The sequence below is a fragment of the Mastacembelus armatus genome, chromosome 13, assembly GCF_900324485.2.
Source record: "Mastacembelus armatus chromosome 13, fMasArm1.2, whole genome shotgun sequence".
Lineage (NCBI taxonomy): Eukaryota > Metazoa > Chordata > Actinopteri > Synbranchiformes > Mastacembelidae > Mastacembelus > Mastacembelus armatus.
In genome coordinates, this window is record NC_046645.1 from 16,940,074 (window position 1) to 16,967,566 (window position 27,493).

The 27,493-nt window shown below is 39.0% G+C and overlaps 1 protein-coding gene across 3 annotated transcripts in view; it reads right to left on the bottom strand.

Annotated features, from left to right (window-relative positions):
* Window positions 1–27,493, bottom strand: part of bcas3 (BCAS3 microtubule associated cell migration factor) — a 316,301-nt gene that overhangs the window by 211,606 nt on the left and 77,202 nt on the right. For 2 of the 3 annotated variants that reach the window (XM_026328270.1, XM_026328260.1), the window contains exons 14-16: window positions 26,463–26,596; window positions 21,179–21,518; window positions 3,941–4,091 (exon numbers count right to left, since the gene is read on the bottom strand). In XM_026328270.1, the coding sequence (XP_026184055.1) occupies window positions 3,941–4,091; window positions 21,179–21,518; window positions 26,463–26,596 (625 nt within the window). Of the gene's footprint in view, window positions 1–3,940; window positions 4,092–20,979; window positions 21,055–21,178; window positions 21,519–26,462; window positions 26,597–27,493 lie in introns of all 3 variants that reach the window. The other variant, XM_026328252.1, reaches the window with a different exon arrangement.

Sequence of the window (27,493 nt, forward strand, 5' to 3'; positions counted from 1 at the left end):
ACTCCTGTGCAAGTATAGCGTGAAAGCATATGATATCACCCCCTACTCTAGGGGCCAAACCCACAGCCTCACCCAGTGTGTGTGTGTGTGTCTGTGTGTGTGTGTGTGTGTGTGTGTGTGTGTGTTTTAGAGTAGCGGTTTAGCCAAGTGCATGCAGGAGCAGGCTGCACAGCTGCATGTCCTGTTGCATTAATACTGCTGCCTGCTGTGTAAAATGTAAAATTCATACTTACAGAGATGGTTTGCATGTTAAGGACAGGTTCAGATATATTCTGTATTGTGCATACTGTCAGCAGATCCCATGAACAGACTCAGACTAACACTGAATATATCCTGTACTGTGATTTGTATCCAGAGCCTGATTTATCTTATTACTCAATTTTTGTCCAAAAACTAACAACACAACAGAAACATTTGATAAAAAAAACTACTGTACAAAGCTATAAGGAGAATTTTAGACTTTTTAAATTAAGCTATAATCATTTGTTGATATATCAAAAACAGCTTGCCAAAGTTAAAGGAGTCACATATCTTATATATGTAATAATGCATTAAGTGTTTAAATAGTGCCTATACATGTGATTTTTTTTTAATTTCTAATATTTCATTTGCCTTTTAAAATATGGACATCTTGAGTAGGAACCATTATATTACAGGCTCAAATGGAACAATTTCGGTAGTGGCTAGTATATTTTTATAGCACAAGGTATTATCCATCCATCCATCATGCTACAGAGTCACCTGTTCAATCCTTAACCAGGGTCACAGGGATCTGCTGGAGCCTATCCCAGCTCTCTCTCGGGTGAAAGGCAGGGGTACACCCTGGACAGGTCACCAGTCCATCACAGGGCCACATAGAGACAAACAACCTCACACACTCACACTCACTCCTATGGGCAATTTAGAGTCACCAATCAACCTGACATACATGTTTTTGGACTGTGGGAGGAAACCAGAGTACCTGGAGAAAAACCACACAAGCACGGGGAGAACATGCTAACCCCTCAGCCACCGTGCTGTAGCAAAAGGTATTAAAAACTGTCAAATACTGAATATATCAAATGTCTCATCAGATTCTTAAGCTGGCTACATCAAATCTTCACCTATTTTAAAAAACGTGGGAGACCAACAAAATAAGGGCAGTTTCAACCTATTTTTAACAATATCCATAACAATCCTCCACACACCAGTCAATTCAACCAGACTGGGAGACCACACACCTGCTCCAGACACCTTTGTAGAAACAATTTCACACTGGAGATTCCACAGACATGAGATTTCATCACAGAAACTTGTGTTTTCAAATGTGACTTTTCCTTGTTGGCCCTATTGCACAAAATGTTAAAACACACTTGTGTTGTTGCCATAATTCAACAAACGTCTCTTCTTTTTCAGTGCTACATTTAGCTTGAGTTGTGTTGTGATGTGCTGCCATGTTTGGAAGCTGTAAAAGTACGTAGCATTCGAATGGTGACGTTTCCCAGGATTCTTGCTCTCATTTGCGATTGTGAGCCTCCCTGACGAGACCTGTCCTCCCTGTTTGATATTCACTGTTCTCCGACTCGATTAGGAGCCATAAAATAGTTAGGGATTATTTAGCCAAGCCTCAAATTGGGCCCCACCCCCACAATCACTGGAGGGGGTAAATTGAGCCCTAAATTGAGCCCAAAATTGAGCATAACATTTTCTAATGTGTGGCCAGCTTTAATCTCTGAACAAACAGTTTCTGCTAATTTCACAGTTTATTTCATATAGGTATAGGGTTAGCTCCTTTCTTTTGAGATTACTCAAATGAAGTATTGAAAAATGTATGGTTTGGGAATTGTGTCATATCAGCACAGTATCAAGAAGTCTAAAATATATGTCAGTATACTAACTACACTACCCAACTGCAATACTAATACTTGGCTGGAGACTGTAACTAATAAATAATAAAAAATAAATAAATGCAAAAACAGAAACTGCTCAATGTCATACAAAAAACAAAACAAAAAAACACACAAACAAAAAACCCTAGATAAATAAAAAATAAAAAGCAAGGAAGGCCTTGAATGCAGAGAAGAATGCCGTAAGAAATTATTTGATGGAAGAGATGTATTTCTGATTGACTGAACACACCATAGATAATAAATCTGCAAACTACAGATGAAAACAAGGAACCTAAAATCTGTTATTATTTTAGGGCCTTAAATTAAAACCATTGAGACCTATTTCGAGAAACTCCTACTTTGTATGATGTTAAATATTACAACTGCAAAACCAAATGCAAAGCATAAGTACCAGGACATCATCATAAATATACCAATGCAGGACACCACAGTAGCCCATAAGCAATAACACATTTTACAAACCAAATGAACTTTGCAGGTCATCTTAATGATTTGGAAAATGGCCTGATGTTGTTTACACTGACCACAGGATCAGGTCTCTGTTTTCATCCTCAAGGTTCACTTATCAAATATCACGGGGAAATAAATCCCTCGCTGTCTGTTTGAATCATTATAGCATTTCCCATTCAAACAGGGCATGAAAATTACATTTAAATGAAAATATTAAAATCCGCCCATATTTGTGGAGCCACCTGTACTGTATGTAAATGCATTTAGCAAAGGCCTGTAGTTGCTGATGGTCTTAAAACTACATAATTTCAATGCACAGCGAAGATCGAAGTTAAAGAAAAAAAAAAAAAAAAAAAGAACTGACAACGGAGGTGAGAGCGCAGCCGTCTTACCTTTAAAACTGAACTTGTTAGTACTCAAAGTTGTTTTGCAATATTTTGCAATATGACTCGAATATAATTTATATTTAATGGTAGAGTTTTATTCTTGCAACACATGATATGTTTTAGCTGCTTTCCAAACAGCCTAAGAATGAGTGTGTGTTTGTGTTGTGCTTCATTACCCTATGCAAAAAAGTAGTGGCCAGAGACAAAGTCCATGAGCATCAGCTAAATGTGAGAGGAATAGCTTTGGCTTAGGCTACTGGTGACACATTAGTGATTTTACAATGTGATTAACAGAAAAAGACAGTGGCTCACAGAGTGGAGTTAAGAATGTAATATATTATGTCATAAACTTGACTTGATCATGGCTAAAATGTAAATTCAAAACAGTCTGTGTTCAATTTTGAAAATTCAGATACTTTTCATGTTTGGTTGTGCATACTGTCATGCATATATTGCTAAATCATTGTACTGTATTTTTAGACAATATAAATAAGGAAATACCTAATCCCACTTACAGTGTAAGCAAGCACTTAATTATTGAGTCCTACTATAAATACGGTACATATAACAATAATGTATTGTTAATTTCAAATTATTAATATTAGTGAACATAAAATATGAACCAAACATATAGACTAGAATAATATATAGCATATAGCACTGTGTTTATTTATTATTTAGAAATTGTTATCTTTCACCATGACAACTGAGCAACCAGTTTGCTTATCAAGGCCATGATTTGAGTGACAGCACCAGAAGAAAGCAAGTAGGTGGACCTAGAGTTAATTCATTTTGCTCAAACTACTGTCTGAGGTCAAGGATGAACCTTCAGGTGCAATGTCTTCAGCCATTTTGAAATTCACAGTTTTAAACCCCCCTGAGAATGACGTGTATGTGTTAATAAATGTCCCAATCTATACAGTAGAATTTTTCATGTGAATGAGGAACTACAACTATTAATACAAATATTAATAAAAACTTAAAACATTCATATACAGTGTTATTAACAGTGTATTAAGTGTTTGAATTGCTAACACTAACTGTAACAACTACAAGGAATACCACAGGGAGAACTACTGTTGTCATTTGTCCTACTAAGTTTTGGATTCTGCAGTATTAAATGTTTGTATACTATAGCTGTATAACACATATGCTACATACTTTGCAGTGCCTGCGGAGAATAAAAGCTGAGGTGTTTATATGAGTGTTACCTACCCGGTGCGTTTAGTGATTGTGCCCAGGGTCATGGGCTGTTTGATCTGAGCCAGAGGCAACACCACCGTGAGGCTAGGCAGTGGGGACAGCCGTGGATTCCCCATGTTGTTATTGGTGAAGTTGTTGTATGAATCCTGATTGCTCAGCTTGGCTGGAAAATAACATAGAGACATATGATTATTTCACATGGTGGTCACAAAACACTGAGAATCACATTGTGAATGCTGGTACAACTTTTTATACATAATTCATTTTTTCATACTCAGTGGTTCCTTCTTCAGTTCAGTGGTCTTTACAGATGCTAATTCTCAACATTGCTCCATCTGACATTTTCATCAAATTGCAGACCTGGCACAAAGCAGATACCCAGGAAATCTTATTTGTAAAACAAAAACACCTTCCCCTTCAAAAGAAAAGGCCTTATTTGAATATTGTTCACTAGAGTTTTATTTTTTTTTTTATCTCCCAAGCTTTCACATACACACACATATAACACATATAAAACACCACCCCTCCAGCAAGCCTTTATTTATTAAATATTAACACATTGTCACTTTTTATTCATGAAGTGAAAATAATAAAAAACTATAACTCTGCTACATGCAGATCAAACTAGGGTTCTGTGGCACCCAGTGGCATAAGACGGACTGGAAAGACAAAAGGAAGGATGAATTCATCTATTTAATTTTTAAGGACGCCTATATTTGTATGAAGTAAGTCAGCAAGTGTCTGTCTGTGTGTCTGTTCATCCATATTTAAAATAAAAATTGAAATTGACAGTTTATTCTTAATTCGCCACTTTTTAAAATTTATTGATTAATTATACCAAATTGTTGCCTTAAAAATACATTTGTTTGACCAACAGTCCAGAACCAAGCAATTTTCTATTTTACAACGGTATAAAATTAGGGAAAAGCTTTGAAGTGAATGAAGAGTGTTTTGTGGCATTGTGCAATGGGAGTGATGAGTCCTATTTCTGCATAATGGGTGGCTAACGTTCTGTTTAAACTACAGTTTCTATTTCGATTCACCACCATTGGTACAAGAATTCTGACACATGTATTTACTTTAAGAAGGGCCACATTAATTCTAGTACACCTACACCTCATAAACTGTCTTCAAAAACACATTTCCCTTTATCATCCATCATAGTGGGGTTAAAAAAAACAGTGCACATAACACTAACAATAATTGCAACAGTATTTATTTATTCATTTTTTTTTTGCCTTTTCATAAGGTGACCCTTTAACGCAACTAGAAAAGAAACAGTCACATATAAACATTACAAATGTGGAACACTGATGTATGTTTGTAGTCCTAAGACAGATACAAAAAAAGGTGTATCCCGGCAATTCAATGGGCAGGCCAAGGAAAATTCCAAGTTCAAGTGTTTTCAAAGGAAATAAAGAGTAAATCTGTGGGTCTACCACAGTATACTGTCTGAACGTTTTCCTCATTCCATTTGTTACCATAATAGATGAGTGACAGCCGCATGACACAAAAGAATGAAAAGGAGGGAGGAGGGATACAAGACAAAGAAAACAAGGCGGGCATCAAAGGTTACAATAAAGGTAGGGGAGAAGAATGCTTTGTCATTATTTGGAAGGAGAGATCAAGAGGAGGTTGAATGCGAGCGGAAAGGGACTGCTGAGTGTTTTGGTCCAGTCTTTTAGATCATTAACGTGTAGCTCTGAGTTTCATTAGTCCTGCCAAACCTCTGCTTTGTGGTCCTCCAAAGGCCTGTCTTTTAGACCTCTGCTGGCCAATAATGCTGCATGATCTTCTGGGGGGGGGGACGAGACCATTACACAAACCTGTCCTTCATTTCCTTCTGCTCCTCTCTTGGTCAGACCAACATAGGTCTGTACTGGAGCAGTTCCTGAAAGCCCTTCACTTTTCAAGAGTCCTGGGCAGCCACCTTTTGTGTTCAGGAGAGAAGGGCAAACAAAGAAAAAAACTGTACAGGAAGCAGTCTAAAAAGCCATAATGGTGCTTCAGCTAAGAGGGGACTGAAGGGGGGACAATTGACGATGGGGGCGTGAATTTAGCATCCTTGTCCTAAAAAAGATATTTCACTTTTGCTCCACAGCATTAGTTGCTGTCAGCTCCCACCCTTAAAAATAAATCTCGCTATGGATGGCAGTAACAGGTGCTGCCAGACTGAGACATGGAGCAATGATCATTGTTGACCAAACCATCATACCCTACTGTCACTCAAGGCCAAGGGGTCACAAATGGTCATAACCCCCAGACAGTGAAGACAAGTGAGTGTGGAATGTGTTGGAGATCGTGCACTGGCAGAAGATGATATGTGAAGAGACAGTGTGGATGGCTTAGAGACAGGAATGTCGTGTGTGTGCATGTTTATGTGAGTATGTTACAGACAGAATGACAGAAAATATAGGTGCAATGAATGACACTAACCAAGAGAAGGTTTAGCCTCTCTAATGCAAAAATTAAATTTTATGTTCTAAGTTTACTTTCTAACAGTGTAAAAATGTTATAGTTTGTTTTTAGTTCTTTTTTTTATTGAACTGAGCTGGACAGTAAAAAGACATGTTAATATTACTTTATTTACATTTAAAGCAAGGTTTTGGCAAAATTGCTTCATCTTCTTTACAAGAAAATTTAGCAAATTCTCTTCTGAACCAAAATGCAGATAATTCATAACATGGAGGAACATCCTCTATCATTCTTTGTTTCCATGTGATTGTGTCAAATAAAGCTCCTCACTAATGTTAAGTATTTTTCCAGGAACCTCTATGTGATAAGGTGAAGGGAAAATTTTAACTTTATTCCATTACGGAAGTGTCTATGTCATTACGGAAATGACTATGTGCTCTTGTGTTTTTTAATTTTATTTTGTTTTTAGCATTTTTTCAAGTATTTCACTATCCTCCTGTGTCTTCATTTTATGCTTTATTATGGACACAGTGGATATGAGTGGTGTCATTTGTGCTGACTGTTGCTGCTGATGACAATATACATATACAATTATTGTCACTTCCACTGCTATAATTAGTGCAGCAGTTTGAATGAGAGCAGCAAGTAAAAGTGTCTGCTTTGGAACTATTAAAAGACTTGTTAGTGTAATTCTGTGAAATTGCACTTTATTATTTTCATAGACAATGCTGGAGCAGTCATATGCAAACCACTTATTAAGGGTGTGTCTGTGTCCACCTATGTAACTGGGAGTGAAAATCAGACCTGTGCATGTGTCCACAGTGTCACAAAGACTTTAATGTATAGGACAGAATCATGTACAAAGCGAGTGTGTAGGCACATTTTTCCATTTGTATGTACACAGATTTTTTCTTTGTAGAACTTATTTAGTATTTAAACATTTAAGATTGAAATGTCCATTTAGAGGGCAGCACAGTGGCTTAGTGCTTAGCACTGTTGCCTCACAGCAAGAAGGTTCTTGGTTCAAGGCCTTTCTGTGTGGAGTTTGCATGTTCTCCCTGTGCTTGTGTGGGTTTTCTCTGGTTCTACAGTTTCCTCCCACAGTCCGAAAACATGCATGTCAGGATGATGGTGATTCTTAATTGCCCATAGGAGTGAATGTGAGTGTGTGAGGTTGTTTGTCTCTATGTGGATGGATGGATGGATGGATGGATGTACATTTAGATGTTACCAATTATTTTCAAGCTGAAGACCCACTACAATTTAGTTTAAAGTTTAAAATTAGGTCTAAATTAATTCCCACCACTAACTGTTACCATCATACCATCTTTACTACTGCCAGTATTGATATTAAGCCTACTGCTAATTAAGAACTACTCAGAATGACTATTAGGGTCATGAAATTCCCAGTTGAGATGTACTATTACAGACTTGTTGCATATTAACAACCGTTGCTGAGGTAGTATAATGCCTAATAAATTATAGTCAAAGTTGTGCAGGAGAAGACTGGCTACGGCTACTAGAAAGAGAAAATGAGAAAGAGGGAGAGCGTAAGGTAGACAAATGAGAAATGTCTGGCAGACAGATAGCTTTAGACAGAGGCCATGATTTGATTAATGACCAGGGCGTGATGTACCCAAGCACTGATACATGACATCCCCATGGAAAGAAGATCCATCAATGCAAATCCAGCTCCGTTGCCATCTTCCAGAGAAAAACACTGACCCTGCCAAAAAGTCACACTGTCATCTGACCCTCATCTCTTTTTCACCCTTAATCTGACCATCCATTGAGCTCTCCTTCATCCATCCATCCATCCTGCCTCAACAGCATTTGCATTCTCTTCTCACATTAAGCCTCTCTCTCTATCCTTCGCGCTCTTTCTCTCTCCTCAGCCGCCCCATGTCACGCTATCTCATGTTTCTCTCCCCTCTTTTAATACCCGATTTGCATCCAATACAAGCAGGCAGCTTCCAGTGAGGAGCCGACGTGCGAAAGGACAAGCTCCGAAGACTGCGTGTCCACACAAACACTGTGTCTTATTTGAATTGTTCTGCCAGAGACAATATTTCAGTCAGGAAAAAATGCAAGCAGGTTTGGAGAGGGGACTGGGTTGGGGAGTGTTGAGGCAGCAGGTTAGGAAGGTGACATTTTGAGTGATGCTCTGGGAATTAGGAGAGACCTTGGACCTGAGGATGACACTGCAGCTGTGAGCTGAAGGAGTAGAGACAAGAGAAAGAGGCAGAGTACAAAAGGCAAGAAATAAAGCTAATGTTCCAGCAGAGGAAAACTTTTATGGTTTTATGATTTTAGTCTTTGAAGATATTTTTGGAATAGGACAGATTTTTTTTCTTATTTCCAAACATCATGACTAATTCTGCTTTCTGAATGTAAATGCCACTAGCCGTACTGAGTAATACAAACTTTGCATCAGTTGATAAACGTGAAACAAGCATACCAACCAGAATATAGACACCAAAATGATTTGAAACACATACAGTGTAAAAGGTTGCTGAAGTGGAACATTTTTTATGGTCAAAAAATGTCCATACACTGCTCATCAATCCATCCACTCATGCATTTTTTATACCACCCCAAATTAGAGTCGTAGGCTGGAGCCAATCCCAACTGACATCCGGAGAGAGGTGAAGAATACGGTCCATTGTTAAAATCAAAAAAATATTTAAACAATGTGGTGCAGAGATTTTGTCAGTGAAATACGTCCAATCTGATGATCATCTCACGATTGAACACCTGGCTACATCACATAATATATGCAAGTATGAAAGAATCTATCTGGTTGAAGAAGATTGAAAGATCTGAATTCTTCAGTTACAGTGTTTATGCTTAAATGGTGTAACATCTGACCTTCCAAACCAAACCAGCCACAATGTGTCTGTAGCAGCAAGTATCAAATTCACAGCATAATTCTATTGACCACGCTAAATGATGAAAATGTATTGAGGAAGTACAGAGAGACATTGGAACAAGCATCATTCAAGTTTACTACAGTCATTAATATTGTAAAGCGATGGAGACAGACAGTCATGCAACTGCAAATCAAGTTTTAAAGCCCATTATTGAAAACATTGCTTAATATCATTACTAACCCCTCACTGTTCTCCAGCAACTCTGTCCATACAAGCTTTGATTATACACATTTACTCAACAGGCACCTGCACTGGAATTCCAACAAACCATCATTTTAACAGAGCCAAAAATGTTTCAAAAGTTCTTTGTTTCTTTGATTAGACATTTCCTGATTTTTTTTATATATATTAAAATATTAAAGATTGGTATTGGTACAGAAACATAGATGTCATATAAGCCCAATCAATTGAAAAGTTTCCAGTCCTACCTAAAATTATAACCTAATAAAGGACCACTATCAGTAAAACTGTCTCAGTCTATCCACACATTCTACCATTCATTCCTTCACAGTCCAAGTTTCCCAGACATGTTAAAGGAAGGAGGGGTTAAAACAGGGGAAAGGAATTAAAAAAAAAGAAGCGCAGGAGAGAGGGGGAGCTGCAGTCTTTCTGTGCAGGAGGAGAAAGCTGTTCTACCATCCCAATTCCCCAAAGTATCATTATTAAAACATTCACTTCCACTGGAAGAGGAAAGACAGGGTGCGAGAAAAAAAGAAAAAAAACAACAAAAGAAACAAAATAAGGAGAAGAGAGAGAAAATGAAAGAGAGAAAGAGAGGAGAGAGAGCAATAACAGGGGACGGATAAAAAGGGTTGAACACAAAGGAGGAAGAAAAAAAAGGAGTGGGGATCCCCCACTGGACAGAGTAAAAACAAATTAAAAGAGCTCTTATAAAACACAGATGCTGCAAAGAAAATAAACTTCACAAGATTTACTGTTTTGCAAAGGAATCGGAAGACTGGTGGAAAAGCCATCAAGGTTTTTCCCTCCCTTTTCCTTTCCTTTCCTCTTCTTTCTTTCTCAGGTAACACTGCAGAATCCGCCACCCCGTCCCCCTTTTTCTTTGTACGGTAATCTTGCTCTTCTGCTATTTTCAGTCAGAGTTAAGAGTCGAGGTCAGGCCGGCCTGTGTGAAAATGGCTTGTTGCCCGGTCTCCCGCTCCCAAACCACAAGCTAACATGGAGATTTTATTTAACAGCCCTATTTGGGAACATTTTTTTTAACATTTAGTATTTTTATTGATCTTTCTCATGTGAAAAAAAAGTCTGTCAAGTACAGCAAAAATTACATTGACTATTTCGAAGACACAGCTTTCTTAATTTTGCAATAAAACTAGAATTAACAAGAAACAATAATCAGGTTACTAATATGCCACATGCTGTATGCCAATCATATATTTTCAACCTGTTTCTGCTGTTTTGTGATAAAGAGTAAACAACAGTAACCGGGGTGGGCAAGGAGCTGGGGCATGGGGTTGACAGCAGTGCAGAAGCAGAACATGGCTACATGCAAAAAACGCACATGTACATTTCCGACAACCACACAAGATCATGAGAAAACAATTAAGTGAAAGGAACACATACAAGCACAAAAGCACACACACACAAACAGCACCCTGAAATCAGATCTACAAGTTTACAGCATGTCAGTATTTACAAGGCTTCATCAGACAGGACTGAGTCGCCAGCAACCAGAGCTGGGAGGGGGTCAGACAGCTCCACTAGATCAGATGACACCCACACTCCAACCATATGTCTGTGTGTATATGAGTGTGTACAACCCTGTGTGTGTGTGTGTGTGTGTGTGTGTGCGTGTGCTTAGCCATCATCTGATTTGGGTCAAAGAGCTAGTACCTCACAGTAAAAAGAGATGGGTTATGGCTAATGATTGGATGTTTGGGAAAACAGAAGAAGGGGTGGGAGGGTAAGTAGAAGAGGGTGGGATGACAGTATGTGTGCGTGCATGTATGTGCAGGGGGTAGGTATGCAGATGCACATACACAGAATACACACAAACCAATTTAGAGAGCAGGAGAGAAAGAGGAGAAATTTACAAAAACACAGGATTCTGTAGATCAGATTGTCTTCATACTGTTTTTTAGTGTTTTACCTAAACTAAATAGCCGACCACCAAGTGGGAAGGATGAACGCAAAATGTGTGTATGTGTGTAGGTAGATACTGTAGATTGATACACACTGTACATGTAAGTGAACCAAGATAAAACAATATCAAATTTAAGTTCATTATTAGATTAACTTCTTTGCTAAGGTGGCAGAAAGTAAAAAAGAAAAAAAAAAAGATTGCAACAACAGTTTTTTTAGGTTGGTTTAAACCATTCACACCATAAAAGAGACATTTTTTCATTGAACACAAGCAATATGTAGAATGTGAGGTTAAAAATAAGTTTGTTTTTTGACAAGAGGTGATGAAAGAAATGTCTGAAAACCCATACACACTATACACTCTACTATATAGACTTGATCCAATATTATGTAAAAAATAATAATTTTGGACTCACGACCTGTCTTTTATATTTTATTGTTATTATTAACATTATGATTATTATTGCTCAGATAGAAATTTGTTTTTGATATATGTGATTACAAATAGGTCAGGCTGATTGAAGCTGAAGTCCCCACACCGACCTCCTCAGTTACAGAGAACTATGGCTACATATGTCGCTCTGTCTTGGTCTACATGTTTCTCCTTTTATAACTCCGTGGTCCAAAGGAGAGAGCCAGAAAGGAGATAATGATACATCTGCACTACTGTCACAGTCATCCTGCCTGTCTTTTTCAGTATATGGATGAAAATTGTTAAGTAAAACTTAAATATTTAAAATTTTAATATAATATTTTGAAAGGACCTCGAGATATTTGTACAGTTTCTTTAGTAAGGTTAGTGCTTTTTTTTTTGTCATAGTAGTTCTGCCTTCTTTTATTCACATCAAGTCAAAAATCCACACCCCTCTTGTGTTCTACCGTACATCCAAAAACGTATACACTATGGTTGCATGTATAGATCAAATACGCTTCTTCCATTTAAAAACAACCCTGAGCTAATGATAATTGATTGCCATTGCAGTTTTGTTCAGCTGTGATAGACACTGGATTTGAAAAGCTGGAAACAATGGCAAGGCCACTTTGATCTGAACTAACTGGCAGACATTTGACCAGATCCCAGTCTAAATAAATGTCATGTCAAAAACACTTTTACTTCATACAAGTAAACAGGAAATTTCAGAATAAAGATGAGCAAGGTTTCTCTTCAGTATCATAGATGTTTCTGTTTTAAAAATTTTAATCTGTAAGGTTACTTATGCAGTCACACCTATTACTAGTACAAATGTTTTGGTTGACTGCTTTCACTCAGATATTATGTGTATGCTTGAACTAATTAATAAAATCTTATTACTTAACTGTTTTCAGTTTAAGTTCAGATTGTGTAAACTTTTTTTAAAAAAGAAAACTGAAGAATGACAAACCTATTACATATGTTACATATGTAGATCACTAGGTATTCATTATAATACATATTAAATTCAGTGATATTTGAATCATATTTAGTAAATGTTATGTAAACAAAATTCACTTGCTGCAAGAGCTGTTCATCCTTAACATTAATGTAAAACAAACACTTCTTAAGTTTTTAAGCTTCAGGAACACAATAAAGTAGAAATCATATGAGAGAAAAACAGAACATCTGCACATGGCAACCAAACAAAGTTGCATGTAAAACCAATTGATTTTGTGACAACGGAAGGCTTTAGCTTTTTGGAATGTGCACTTTTCACCTGGTAGGCAATAAGCTGGAAGTCCTGTCTGTGTGTAATGGCAAGCCAGCTTTAATTCTTTATCTCTACCTTACAATTTTGCAAATCAAATAATGATGAGTGCAGCGGCGAGCACCCGGTGATAAGAGGGTTTAGTGGTTGTGGAGATTGAGTTATTAGGGTTCATATAAAAAGGACAGAGGTCTCTGGCGGAGCCCTAACGCCAGCCAAGATACATATTGCTCGCACTGTGTATTTTTGGTCACTTTAAAAGCCCTAAAAGTACAGGGGAAGGCTAATTTTCAGGGTAAACAGCTTGTTGGATTGCAGTGTGGTTTTGCTCTGAGCCTTCAGTTTATTGACTCAAGCCGAGCTGGGCTCTGGCTCCTCTGCCGACCACAGGGAGAAGCCTGCCGACAAAGCTTGCAACAAGTACAAGCCGCTAACACTAGCTTACCTTTGATGGCACACAATTGTTAAATCACATGCACTGACTAATGTACAAAGCCTAATCCTCTTGACTATATGGCTAAGGGAAAAACTGCTTTTAAACGAAAATCTGCTCCTTTTTGGGAGCTATTTGCCATTTCCTATTTCCTTTAGATGAGTACTTAAATTAAAATATTAAGATATATACAGTAGGATTTAAAGGTGAAAGCACATATGTGTGTGTGTGTATATATATATATATATATATATATATATATTACATATAAATGTTTACATTTTCTTCACAATCTTCTAAGGACAAAAAAAACCGCCAGAATGAAATAAATCATATAATAGGAATATAAATAAGAAGTCTCTACATAAAAGAGAAAAGCTTTCAGACTGCTGTTTTGAAAAAAAGGAAAACTCACAAGGAGATATGCAAGTTGTTTTAGCTGGAGGAAGTGACCATTCATAAAAAGCCAGAGAAATTACCCCGCTCTTACACTGCTGTTAGATTTGTATCAAGGCAAAGCCCTTGCAGCACAAATGAAGCTTTACAAGTCCTTTCCTCTATGTCTGTCTTGCTCTTTGGAATACACACTAGCTGCTCTGCTCCTCCCTCTTCAAACCACTGCAAATCCTGACCACGCAGTGCCACTCAGAGGACAAATTTGGTACTAAAACAGAGGGCTGCCATCAAGCTTTGATATAGAATTCCATGACTTTGGGTAGTTGGTAGGACTTCCATGACCCTACTGGCAACCTGTCCCAGGTGTACCCGTGCCTTTCATCCAAAAAGCTGGGATAGGCTCCAGCAGATCCCTGTGACCCTAAATAGGAATAAGCGGGTATAGATAATGGATGGATGGACTTCCATGTGTTTTCTCTGCTTTATGTAGAATTCCCTTAGTGTTTTTTGCCAGTGAAGCTGAAAACCATGGAACATTTTGAAAATAAAAATAAGACGTTTCCCCTCTATAAAGTTTGTTTTAGCATTTTAAAATGACAAAAGAGTAAAGACTAAAGGCACATTCAGGGTCACAGGGGGCTGAAGACAGGATACACCCTGGACAAATCGCCACTCTAACAATAGGATGCAGAAAAAGGAAAAAAAAAAGATGAAAGAGCACAGTTAAAATTAAAAAGCATGGTGCACATGTGTAACTGTGTTGCTTTATGAACTCAGTTTCAGGCTGGACATTGATCCAAAGCAGACAGCTCATCATGATGAGTGAAATCTGGACAAGCCATTTTTGTCACTGTTTGGTACTGTTCACAGGTTTTTGAAATGAACATGCTAACTTGCTCTGTTAAATCCATCTACTCTGTTAGTTCAACATCTTCAATTGTACTCTGTAACTGTTTAACTTTCAGTAACCATACTGTCAAAAACAGGGTTACAGTGAGGCCATGTACATACGTGTCACACACCAGCAGTTATGAGGTAATGTTTCCTTGGCATCGACCTCTGCAAAGCGTTGGTGTTTTTCACCACAGGATGATGACTGACGAAGGGGAGTGCTGAGGGAGGAGGGGAGGCGAGATAAAACAAAAGTTCAAACCCAAATAAGCAAGCCGTCAGCCTCTAATAGCATAAAGGAAGTGTCCCTTTATCAACAAGTGAATTAACAGTTTCCCGTCACACCTTGTTTTTTGCCTCCCCCTCTCTCTCTGAACCAGTGCCAGGGCCCAGATGGCTCCATCAGACCACCAGGGCTTCTGCTCTGTGAGGAAACAAATCTGTTGCACTGACTAATAGCCTCATGTTGATGTTTTATGGTTGGGAATTGTATGACCGTGGTGTGTATACAAACAAAAAACTGGAACTGGGTGCCTTTAGTATATTGAAAAGGGCCATATGAGACAGAAATGCCAAATGTCACACTGTCTTTTTTACGTACAGCCATGGGGAGGGGGGTGTCAGATCAAGAAAAATATCAAAGATGTCTTTCAGAATATTATGATTAAGTTGTTTTGGAACACTTCAAATCTGTTTGCATTGCACACTCCTGTATTATACTGCACTGTGGTTGGTTCTGAAAAACATCTCAATAAAAAAATTGTACAGTGGCTGCTGTATGCCTGGTATAGCCTCAATAACCTCTGCCCTGTGCAGAGAAACTGCACTTACTAATCTAGTGTTGTATGCGCTGGGCCGCAGACAAACCACGTTTTACAGCATGGGATGGTCACATTATAGGTCATCACCTCAAATGACAATACAGCGAGGAAAAGCTTTGGGGAAAAAAAGAGGGGGGTGTGGGGGGGTGTAAAGTACTGCCTACAGAGACATAAATAGCCATTCCAGATTTTAACAGTGACAAGAAGATGGCCAATTGCAGCCTCTATTTTTAGGTTTGCCGCCAGCCTGAGATGGCAGCTTTGAAAAGGATGTGTACTTTTCTACAGTTCCTTCCCAAAAATCAACGCAGTCCTCACTGGCGACAATCACATAGCAGCTGTTGTGGCTAGGTAGCCCAGCCCTCCTTGCCTCACCCTGCTGCTTTCTGCCTGTCTAAGAAAACTGCCTTCACTGCCCAAATTCACACCCGGCTCACAAAAACAGGCAGAAGGCAAACACAAAAACAAATGTGAGTCAATGTGTTTGTCAGAAACGCTTAAATTACGGAGTTTTTAATCAATGCTGGTGGCAGCGGTAGTGGTGGAAGAGTGATGGATTTTTATATTTACATGTGACAGGATGCGTTGGTGCCAATTTATCTTCAAAATAACACACGCCAGGAGACCGACATGACCTTAACCCACAGAGGTCTCACTGCTGAACTCAAAATGACTTGCTTTGATGGTACTGCCGCACCATACAAATATATGTTTGCTCTTGAGGGTGAGGATCATCTTGTTTTGGTGCAGGGGCTTGTCTGGAAAGTTTAATTTATCATTAAATGCACAATACCCATAGGAACCCTAAAAAATGCACTTTACAGTATAGATTTTTGAATGGTGTAAAACCTTGAGAAGTCACTGCTGCCACGAAGCTCAAGGACAAGCTGTTGTCTCTCAGCCACTCTAGCACTCTGTCACCACAGAATAATACTTATACTAAGTGTAAGAGCTGCAAAAAGAAAGTTATATCCAGACACGTGATAACACTGTAATTTATGGCGTGGTATTAATACATGTTAGGTTTGGAATTGTCCATTTTTGACGGACAAAAAATGTCAATCGTATACATTCTACAAATCATATAATACTATTATTACCCAGGTTCAGGTTCAAGCTTGGTTCAAGTTTAAATGTTACTTGAGGTCGAAGGTGCAAAAAGTGTGCTTTTGTAAATTCTGATTACATAACCAAAAGAAAGCATCTATATTTTCAAATTATGTTTTTAAAGTGAAAGATTAAATATCTATAAATGTATATATTTTTAGAAACCCCAAATAAATATGTCGTAGCCATAACATGTCACAGCTCAAGGTTTCTGGTTGTCATGGTAATAGATTTCAGTCACAGAGCTCAGATACAATCACCAATGGAAACTGTCAGAGCAGCAATGAAAAGATCTGTCAATTTAAACAGAGCTCAGAGAAGCATTAACACAACACAAGACGACCACAAGAAGTCAAATTAGACTGTACAATGCAAACTTCAGTGCTGCTGTGCTTCAACTGAAGGCTCACCTCACCTCATTAGACTGTTTCAAAACATTTAGAGAAAAAACTTAATTCAGAATTAATTTGTTCTTTAATGATTGCTTTCTATTTCTATTTATGTTTCCATGAAAACCTAAACCTAAGCAAACAAAAAAATATGTTTATCAACCTAACATCCTTAATTTCTATTTACAATTTAAATGTAATATTAGTCTGCAAATATATACTACAACAGAACCTATGCTACTCTACTCTATGTCACACCTGACACATGACTTCAATTTAATGTGGATTGTAGTATGAGCTTCAAAATTTGACTTTTACTTTCTCCTGAACCTTTGAGCCAAGTCTTCAGGGCAACGCGACTGCAATGTTTGAACCTGTGATCATAAAAGTGAGCAGTTCTATAGCTAAGTTATTCCATTTCACCAGTATGCACACACGCAGTAAGGTATCAGGACTAATTGTTGACAGGTGGTCTTAATGCTCTCCTTTGAAACAAAAGTGTGATTTATGTTGATGCTCCCAGAAACCCCAGCTTTCATCACATCTACTACTAACTTATCCTCCTCTGTGTCTCTTGCCCCCTCCTTTATTCCCCATTCTATCTCTCCATCATTTTTCTAAATTGCACCTCATTACTTTGCTCACTCACTTTCACCTCCTACCCCACTTTGATGTTTCTGTCCCTATCTGTCTCTCATCACAGTGGAGTGGTGACTCTACAAAGTCAGACATTCTTTAATGTATGATGGCCTATTTTTCACAATGTGGAGAAATATGTCTGTGTGTGCATATATTCTGCTGTAGGGGTTACAGCGGGGTCTGGCTCTAGACAAGGAAGACAGGAAGGGCAGAGGAAGCAGAGGCGCCGTCTTTCAGGAGTGTGTGTATGTGTGTGTATACATAGCTGGGGGTACAGCGTGAGCTCTGGGGCAGGCAAATAAAAATATAACTTCCTGACCTCAGTATCTGCTGTTATCTATTTGGGCCCTTAAGACGACTCTAAAAAATAATTCCAAAAAACAGAGCCTGCATACAACTATGTGGAAAAAGCATATTTTGGCAATGAAATAAGACTTTTAAAAGTTGGAAAACTGATTAAGGATTTTTTTTATATCATTGTATAGTATGTGGTATAGTAATAGTATTAGAGTAGTAAAGCATATTTAGAATGCATCAAATAATCAGTACTGACAGCAAATCTGCTCTGATCCAGCCAGTAAAACTGACTGACAATAAGCAGCAATGCACTACTTCTCCCAGTTTTCTCAGAATATTCTATTTACTGATTTGCAGTTATGCAATTACCACCTACAGTGAAGTAGTGCTTTGCCAGTTGGTTCATGTAAATATTGTGGAGTAATTTAGAAATAAAGATACAATTACACATTAAAAATATGTGTTGTGATTAAGGGTTGTAAAAATAATTATCAAGCAAAAAGAAATAAACACTTTGCTAAAAGTAATAGTTAAGTAATAGTATGTAATAGGTAGTTAAAACTATTGAACAAAAATGCTGGACATAATAACTTAACAGATCAACTTAAATGGTTCACATTCAATAGTGTTATGTCCAGGAACACATATCAAACATAACAGGCTGTGTCACATGACACTGCTATGGTGTATGTCAGATAAATTAGAAAACTGTATATATATTGTATATAACTGTAAAACTGTACATTGTTGTTGTAAAAACAGATATGAATCCTCCATGGCCTTAATGCTACAAATAAATTACATTCTGTGACACTCTTCAGGTCCTAAAACCCTATTTCATCCAAGACCTGATGCATTTCAATGTGATTGCCACTCCAGTACATCAAAAACCAACTGGTGCAACAAGCACATAAAACAAAATTGGAAAGTAAAGTAAACCATTAAATTATTTAATGTAAAATGACCCACTGGTTAATTCCTAGTCATTCAGTTCTCTGATGTGTTTATCAAGTTTTCAACCTCACCCTGGTGCAATATATCCAAAGCTCAGGGATATTCCTGGAAACGCATGATTAATGAGAACTGTGATATTTTACACTGAGTAACACCTCAAGGGTCAAGCAGTGCAGCTCACACAAAGTGTGTGCTTATCAGTGTGTATCTATGTCAGCTAGGGACACACAGGCTGTGAACAGTCTGCAATAGTGTTTGACAAACAAGGCAGACAAGGCTGTGGCAGACAGATCAGAGTCCCTGGAAAATAGCTACTCAGATGACCAGTCACTGGAAGCACAGACACACACACACGTACACACACACACACACACACACACACACACACACACACACACACATGCAACTAATAATAGTGGTTTTTAATACATCTTTGCTCCTTGTTATGCTTAAATGCCTGAACTACTTTTTGTCTTCAATTTTTTTTCAAGAGCACCTTAAGGGTTTCTGGATACATTGTGTGACAGTGAGTCTCTCGTGTTGTATACATTTTAATCCAGAAGAGTACACACTTGGAATTTTAAATCATTTAAATGATCAAAAATAATCCTTCTGTGGGCCCACCACCTGCAGGAGGATCCATAAGGGGCCAGTGCATTGTGGATCGGGCAGTGGTCGAAGGCCGGGACTTCAATGACCCAATCCCTGGATGCTGAAACTGGCTCTAGGGACATGGAATGACTCCATCATTCTGCTGAGGGCCTTCAACGCTCACGTGGGCAGCAACAGTGAAACCTGGAGTGGCATGATTGGGAGTAGTGGCCTCCACGATTTGAACCCGAGTGGTGTTCTGTGGTTGGACTTCTGTGCTAGTCACAGCTTGTCTATAACGAACACCATGTTCAAGCATAAGGTGTCCACAAGTGCACATGGCACCAGGACACCCTAGGCTGGAAGTCGATGATCGACTTTGTGGTTGTGTCATCTGACCTTCAGCTGTATGTCTTGGACACTCGGGTGATGTGAGGGGCAGACCTGTCAACTAATCACCACCTGGTGGTGAGTTGGACCCGCTGGCGGTGGAGGAAGCGGGACAGACTCGGCAGATGTAAATGTATTGTGAGGATCTGTTGGGAATGTTTGGCCGAACGCTCTGTCAGAGAGGTCTTCAACTCCCACCTCAGAGAGAGCTTCAACCAGATCTTGAGGGAGGAGGACATGCCTCCACCTCCCATGTCAACGCAGCAGCTCGGTGCTGTGATCGAAGGTCTCTGGTGCCTATTGTGGCAGCAATCCCCAAACCTGGTGGTGGACACCGCAGGTAAGGGATGCCGTCAAGCTGAAGAAGTCTGGAGGGCAAGATGTCCGCAGTCAAGTCAAAGAATGAAAACAAATGGGGTGTGTTTATGTTTGTGTGTGTGTGTGTGTGTACTTGTATTTCTACCTTTTATCTTCTACAATATATACATATGCTAAGAATCCAGCATTAATATGTAATCATTTATCTATTTCCTCTCAGTACTGTAACTAACTTTGTCCAGATGTTAACCATACTTGGTGATCAAGCTTGCAAGCACCAGATGCGTGTTTGCCTATCTTTCCACCAAACACTGTCTACTAGATCAAGTGGCTGGCAGCGGTGCAGTCCTGTTTTTCCTAGCTTCCAAGACCTTCTGAGTCTGCCTGTGTGCAATTTATATGAAGCAACAGAAGGATTCCAGTAAGGCAGTTGCAGTTCAGAATAAAAATGAAATGATAGCCTTCTATTTCTTCTGACAGTGTGTGTGCAGTAAAAATTAACCATTACAATAGGGAAGTAGCAAAGGAATATGACTACACTAAAACCATCCCATCTGACAAGGCATGAGGAAAGTCAGAGACAGTGTTCAAACTCCTTAAGGTAGTTGTTCATCTGTAAGGCAAACCACTCAAGGAGTCGCACTGTCACATGCAATGACCAGCGGCCTACGCAAGTATGAATGTCTGTCACTAACCAACTACCAGAGAAGGTGTCTTTAGGAAGGTACAGAGGCCCATCAGAATCATCAGAGCATGGGTATAGGTGTTACCTGTGTCAACCACAAAGTTGTAAAGCATGTAAATGGGGGTGTTTTGCATTTTAGGATGCTATTATGGAGACAGAAGCAAAAACAAGAGTCAGCCTATCTATTTCCCTCCTTCATAGCTCCTCACCGTGCAGTGGAGACCCTGAGGGACTGCTGGACAGGCCAGGTATGGGGCTACAGCGTCCTCCGATGCCGCCTCCTCCTCCTCCACCCAGGATGCAGCCTCCTCCTATGCCTCCTCCTCCTGATCCTCCTCCTAACACAGCCACTCTGTTGAGCTCTTGTTCAATCTCCTCCAGGCCGGCACTCTTTTGAAAGCGTGACATCCGGTTGACAACCCGTGGGGACATGTGCGTGCGGGCGCAAGGTGCACCACCATATGGGTTAATGGGAAAGACATGGGTGGTGCCACGAAGGGTGCTGATTGCTACCCAGCGACTATCCTGGCTGAAACACATGTCCTGGACCTGGATAGAGACAGTTCAGGCACAGAGGTCAGGAGACTGAACGTGTGGGATAGCACAATATTATGTAATTGGTTATATTACTGCTAGCAATATAGGCTTCTTTTCTGCTATGCAACAGAACAGTTCTGAATTTCAGTTTAAGAAAGATAATATTGACAAAGTTTACCCAGATTAATGACCCATGCAATTTGATTTTAAACCTTGTGAAAAATTGGGATCTGGAAGCACACCGTAGGTAATGGAAGCCAGAGAGGTAACTCTGGAATTATAATGCACAATGTAGAGTTCCACTTTTTTTTGGCAAATTCCAGTGTGGATTACTACAAGTTTTCTTGGCATTATAATTGTAACCAACATTAAACATGCTCAACACTGCTCAGGTCCGTGTCCAGTAGTAAAATTTATTACAGTACATGGATGTGTTAAAAATTAGCATGATACAGTGTTTTCTTCATTATTGAACAAAAAGCAGTATGCAAAGTGGGAACAGATGCCATTAATCCTTAGTCTTTCATTAGCATGACTAAGAAGTCACAGATAAACATCACTCTGACATGCATGACAACAGTTGAGCAGTGTGAGAAAAGATCAAGCAATAGGTTTTGGAGAAGGTGACAATGTGATGTGAGCTTGTTTGGTGGCAATGACTTAGAAATGACTAAAAAGCCGATGGCATACTTGCTCACTCAATTAAGAATTGCCTCAGAGAACAGACACTTGAAAATACACGGTAAACACACAGAAGACCAGGCATGGGGTGTGAAATATAATACAAGCAAGGGAAAGTGGAAGAGAAAAAAATGAAAAACTGTAGTAAGGTGGCAGAGTGATATGCTGAAATAGTATCCATCATTTCCCTTTTTATAATAACAAAATGAAGACTTGAAAAAGTGGATAGGACTGGACTACACAGAAATCAAAGAAAAATGTCTAGGATAAAGTTAAGACAAGGAATGTCTAACTCAAGTAAGCCAGTCAGACAGGCATCTCTTTACCTGCAGGCCTTTAAAATCTTTTGCCAGGTCAGACTTGGTAATTGTTGCATAGTAGACAGTTATTTTACTTCACAAAGATGAGTGAAAGGGGGAGGCCTGGCGTCTGCTGTGGCTAATTAGGGATGCTGTGGATGAAAAAGGACTAGTTTGCGTGTGCTGCAATACATCACAATAGACCTGTCAGATCTCAAACTGTAAATAGGTATTATTTTAAAAAGGTAGAATGTAACTGCACTTGGTCACATGCATGTGCCAGTATGATGTACCGCATTCCAGAGAAGCCATAAAGCTCTTCCTTCTGGACGTGTACATAGAGTACTTGACATGTGTGACAGTCAGGGTGATGCCAAAAGGCATGTTTAGTTCTTCTTTATTTTCCCTTTTTACATCAGTGGCACCAGCTTAGGGTGCTGTGTTCACCTGAGACAGACAAACTGAAGGAATGAGAAGTATGTGACAAAGATGGATAGGGATAATACTGAAGTGAGATGACCAACACAGCTCATAAAATTGGAAGACATAGATGAAGCCAAAACACACAAAAAAGTAATATAAGTAAAGTATTTTTGTGGTTGACTGCAGCTTCACTGATTTGCTTCATTTGTTTGATATTAGATTGCCATTGCAACATGGCAGATTTTGTTCTGGGATTTAAAAATAACCATGTGGTCAACCTATTAATGTAATGAATAGACTACATAGTAATTTTTTAAGATCCATAAATCATTTAGTTCTTTTCACTATATATAAAACAATCCACTCCTACCTACAGTATTAGTTTGAGAAGTAGCAGTTGTGGTGGAAGTGAGTAGAAGTTTAACTGTTTCAAATAGAGTTTTGCTTTTTAACAGTGTAAAGGCTGTTCATGCTTTCAGTATTGAAATACTGCAATACTTACCAGATTACTCAGACACAAAGTATAATACTGATAATTCTTTCTGTTGTTTTTGTTAGATTCTTTGGACTGACAGTACAGTGAACAGACAACTTGAAATAGTTCCTTAGTGGAAACCTAGTTAATTTTGCACTCATGCTTTTTTTTGTAACTTTTGGTTTTTAACACAGTGTGAAAAAAATATTTTTACTATGAAGATAAATTATTACAATACATGGAATAAGCTCTCCTTTCATCTTTCCACTGTGCTGTCACATCTGGAAAAAGCCAAGGCCAAGAAATCAAGTTCTCAAGGGGAAAGTAAGGTAAGAAAATCTGATTATTTACATAAGTACTCAGGCCCTTTACGCAGTACTCTAAGCAGCCTTTCATGTGTTTTGCACTGAGGAGAGGCTTCTGTCTAGTCACTCTACCATAAAGCCCAGATCAGTGGAGGGCTGCAGTAATAGCTGTCTTTCTGGAACTTTGTCCCATGTCCACACAGGATCTCTGGAGCTCAGGTCAGAGTGACCATGGGGATCCTGGTCATGTGTCTTACAAAGGCTTCTCCCACAATTCCTCAGTTTGGCCTGGGGAATACCCAAACTTAAAGACATTGAATTTGCTCCATAGGGGACCAGCTCTTGGAAAAGTCCTGGCTGTGCCAAACATCTTCCATTTGAGTAGTATGGAGGCCACTGTGCTCCTGGGAACCTTCAAGGCAGCATAAATTTTGTGTAACCTTCACCAGCTCTGTGCCTATCAACAATCCAGTCTCTGAGATCTGCAGGCAGTACCTTTGACCTCATGGCTTGGTTTTTGCTCTGATATACATTGCCAGCTGTGAGGCCTTCTATAGAGAGGTGTGTGCCTTTCCAAATCATGTCCAATCAATTAAATTTACCAAAGGTGGTCTCCAATCAAGGTGTAGAAACATCTCAGCAAAGAGCAAGAGAAATGGGTGGTGCCTAAGCTAATTTTCATGTGCTGTTTGCAAAGGGCCTGAATACTAATGCAAATGTGAAATTTGAGTTTTGCCTTTTTAACACATTTACAAACATTCTTAAATTCTGTTTTGACTTTGTTACTATGTGGTACTAAGTGTAAATTAATGAAATTAATGAATTAATAACATAGTTGCTCAAAAATCTGATTCCAGCAGAAAACAAACAGCATGGTTACTTTAGCACATACGTGGTACAGTCAGTATGAGAGCCAATACTTTCACTGGAATCACAGCTGATGTTGCAGGACAGCAAAGTTTAGTTTGGTAATGGAGTGTCAACCCTGTAACCTCGGTGACTAGCCCTCTCCAGTCAACCCTGTGGCTCTGAGCTTGTCAACATTCTGATCCTTTTTTTGCCTGTTATCAGCTACAGGTCTGTTTACCTGGTCTCAGGTCAGTGACAGCTACCTGCATGTTTGGCCGTCAGAGACAGATAGGTCTCTCCCCCCACCTCAGTAAAGACCTTATCATTATCTACCACGTGCCAGTGTGTGTGTGTGTGTATGAACTTGTATTTCTACCCTTTTTAGGACCATTTTGAGCATCTGAATGAGGACCTCCTGACAATTTAGCCAGTCCTCACTTTTCTTCAGACTCCTGTTTGAAAAAGTGAGGACTGAGGTTTAGGTTTAGGGTTAGAATTAGGTTTTGGGTCTATGATTGTCCTAATAAAGATACGAATACAAGTTGGCATGTGTGTGAGCGTGTGTGGGTCTGTGTGGGGTGATAACCTCTGACCCAAGCACTAGGCTAAGGCCAGCATTCACTGTTTGCAATGGTTGGGATGAAAGCAGGCTCAGTGTGCAGCCGGTCAGCGGACCTACTGTGTGGTCATACATTAACTATAGGCAGACTGTGAGAGTGTGTGATATGTGTTTTCCCAGTCAATAATCCTGAACCGAACAAGGCCTGAAGTAGTTTTGTTGCGTAAGCATTTCTAACTTGCACTGCAAATTTCCTGCATGTCACAGTTATAAACTTGATGTCTGCACTTATTATTGAAGGCATGTATTTTTCATTTAAGACAATTATCAAATGATTTTCTGTTTTTATTCTGACTACTCTAGATATATATTAGAGGTTTTCATTGATATTTATTGGTGCCATTCAACTCAAGACAGCTGTCTGGCTTGTGTCTTCCCTTTGATTTTAACTGGAGTAAGTGCAACAAGTTGCTTGGGCAAGTGACACTTGCCACAGCCCTCTTCTTCCAGTTAATAAATCTAATATTACTGTACCTGATACACCACATTAAAACTCTGGAAGGATGTCAGCATTGGCAACTACTGCTGTGGGACAGTAGGAGAGTGCTACTGCCTTGTGGTTCCAGTTTTATAGGATCTCCATTCAGTGACCAAGAACATTTTCCATTATAGAACTCTCCATACTGAACTAAAAAGAACAGATCATTTACCCGTAGTAAGGGAATTTACATTTGCATCAACTGGGTAAATGACAGTACTTCAAATGCTGTGTCAAAGAAGGGCAAAGTCCAATATACTGTGTAACAGAAAATTAACGAAGGCCCAGTGCTTTGTATTGCATACCATATTTTCTACTGGCAAGTATTTTTGTCAAATAATTTTTGTTGTATTCAGATGAGTGTGCATTAAACATAAATTATTATGTTTTTAAATTTCAGTATCTTTGGTATCAAAGTCTCCAGTAATAGTTGTTCATACATTTCCATTTTGTGAACCAGTGGTTGTATGTGTTCTTAACTTGTCAAGGCTAATTTCTCCCACCAACTGTGTGTGGGGTTTCAAACCTGGCAATTAGAAAGATGAGATGAGGACTGTCGAATTGCAGCGATAATGGTTTCTATGTTTAGTTTAACATACTTCAAAACTATAAAATGTATTTTTTACATAACCCATACTGTTTTCCTTTTTATGATAAGATTTTACGTCAATATGAATGTGTGATAAGAGCAACTGACAGCAACTGAGAGCAACACCTAATTTGGAAGTGATAACTGAAAGTTAAAATTTTCCAAATTTTTTATTGCACACGCATTAGTTAACTTCATAGCTGTGTTTGTGTTTGCGTGCATGCATGCATTTTCAAACCTTTGCCTCAGTCTCCCCACGATGTAGGGTATAGAGATGGTGAACAGCACTCTGTGAGGAAGCCCAAGGGTGGGTGAGGATCTGGAAGACATGAAAATCGTGGCCCAGTGTGTCGGCAGTCACCAGCAGCATTCCTACAATACACATACAAACAGCCACCAACATTAGGGATCGCTACCACAGCTGGCTTCATCCTAATCTGGTTATTATTACAAGTGTTACTGCACATGTGGTCCGTTGTGGTCTCTGTTTTATGGCGCTATGAGTTCCCTGTTTTGTGTAGTTTTTGCTTTCACATGACTCTGTTGTGTGCTTTACTGGTTACATACTTCTGTATTGCATGTTTTTGTATGTATTTGTTTAGTGCTTAATGCTGAAATGTCCAGTACGTATTCTCTGCATTAAAATTGCGATATGCATGCTCATATTTAGTATTTAAGTGCAAGTATTTTTGTGAATGCACTTCCAGGAAAAAATTGTTTTCAAATCATTATAGAGGCTGAAGTGGCACACTTTTTATCCAAGGACAGTTTCATCATGGCCACCTTGAATTGGGATCATGAACTACGAATTTATGATAGAATCCGTGTTACAAAGTGGGTGAGTATAGTTTGAAAGCTATTAGCATTCAAAAAAAAAAAAAGATGTTATTTTGGACCAAGTGTTCTTATGTCTTTACATTACAAAGACTATATATATATTTGCTCAACACTTTTTTGGTCTTTTGGGTGCTCCTGCTTAGGGGTTGCCAGAGCAAATCAATTGATCCTCATGACTGATTTGGCACAAGCCTTACGCCGGATGCCCTTCCTGAGACAACCCTCTCATTTACGCAGGCTTCAGACCAACAGTAAGACCGCACTGACTTGTTCAACCTCAGTGGCTGAGTATAGTGGCCCCTGGTCTTCCAAGGCGGTCTCACTTCCAAGGAACAAGGCCTGGCCCTGCTTAGCTTCCAGGATCTGACAGACTCGGGCACTTGCAGGAGGGTGTGGCTGCCTAATTATATTTTCTACATAACTGCAAAAAAT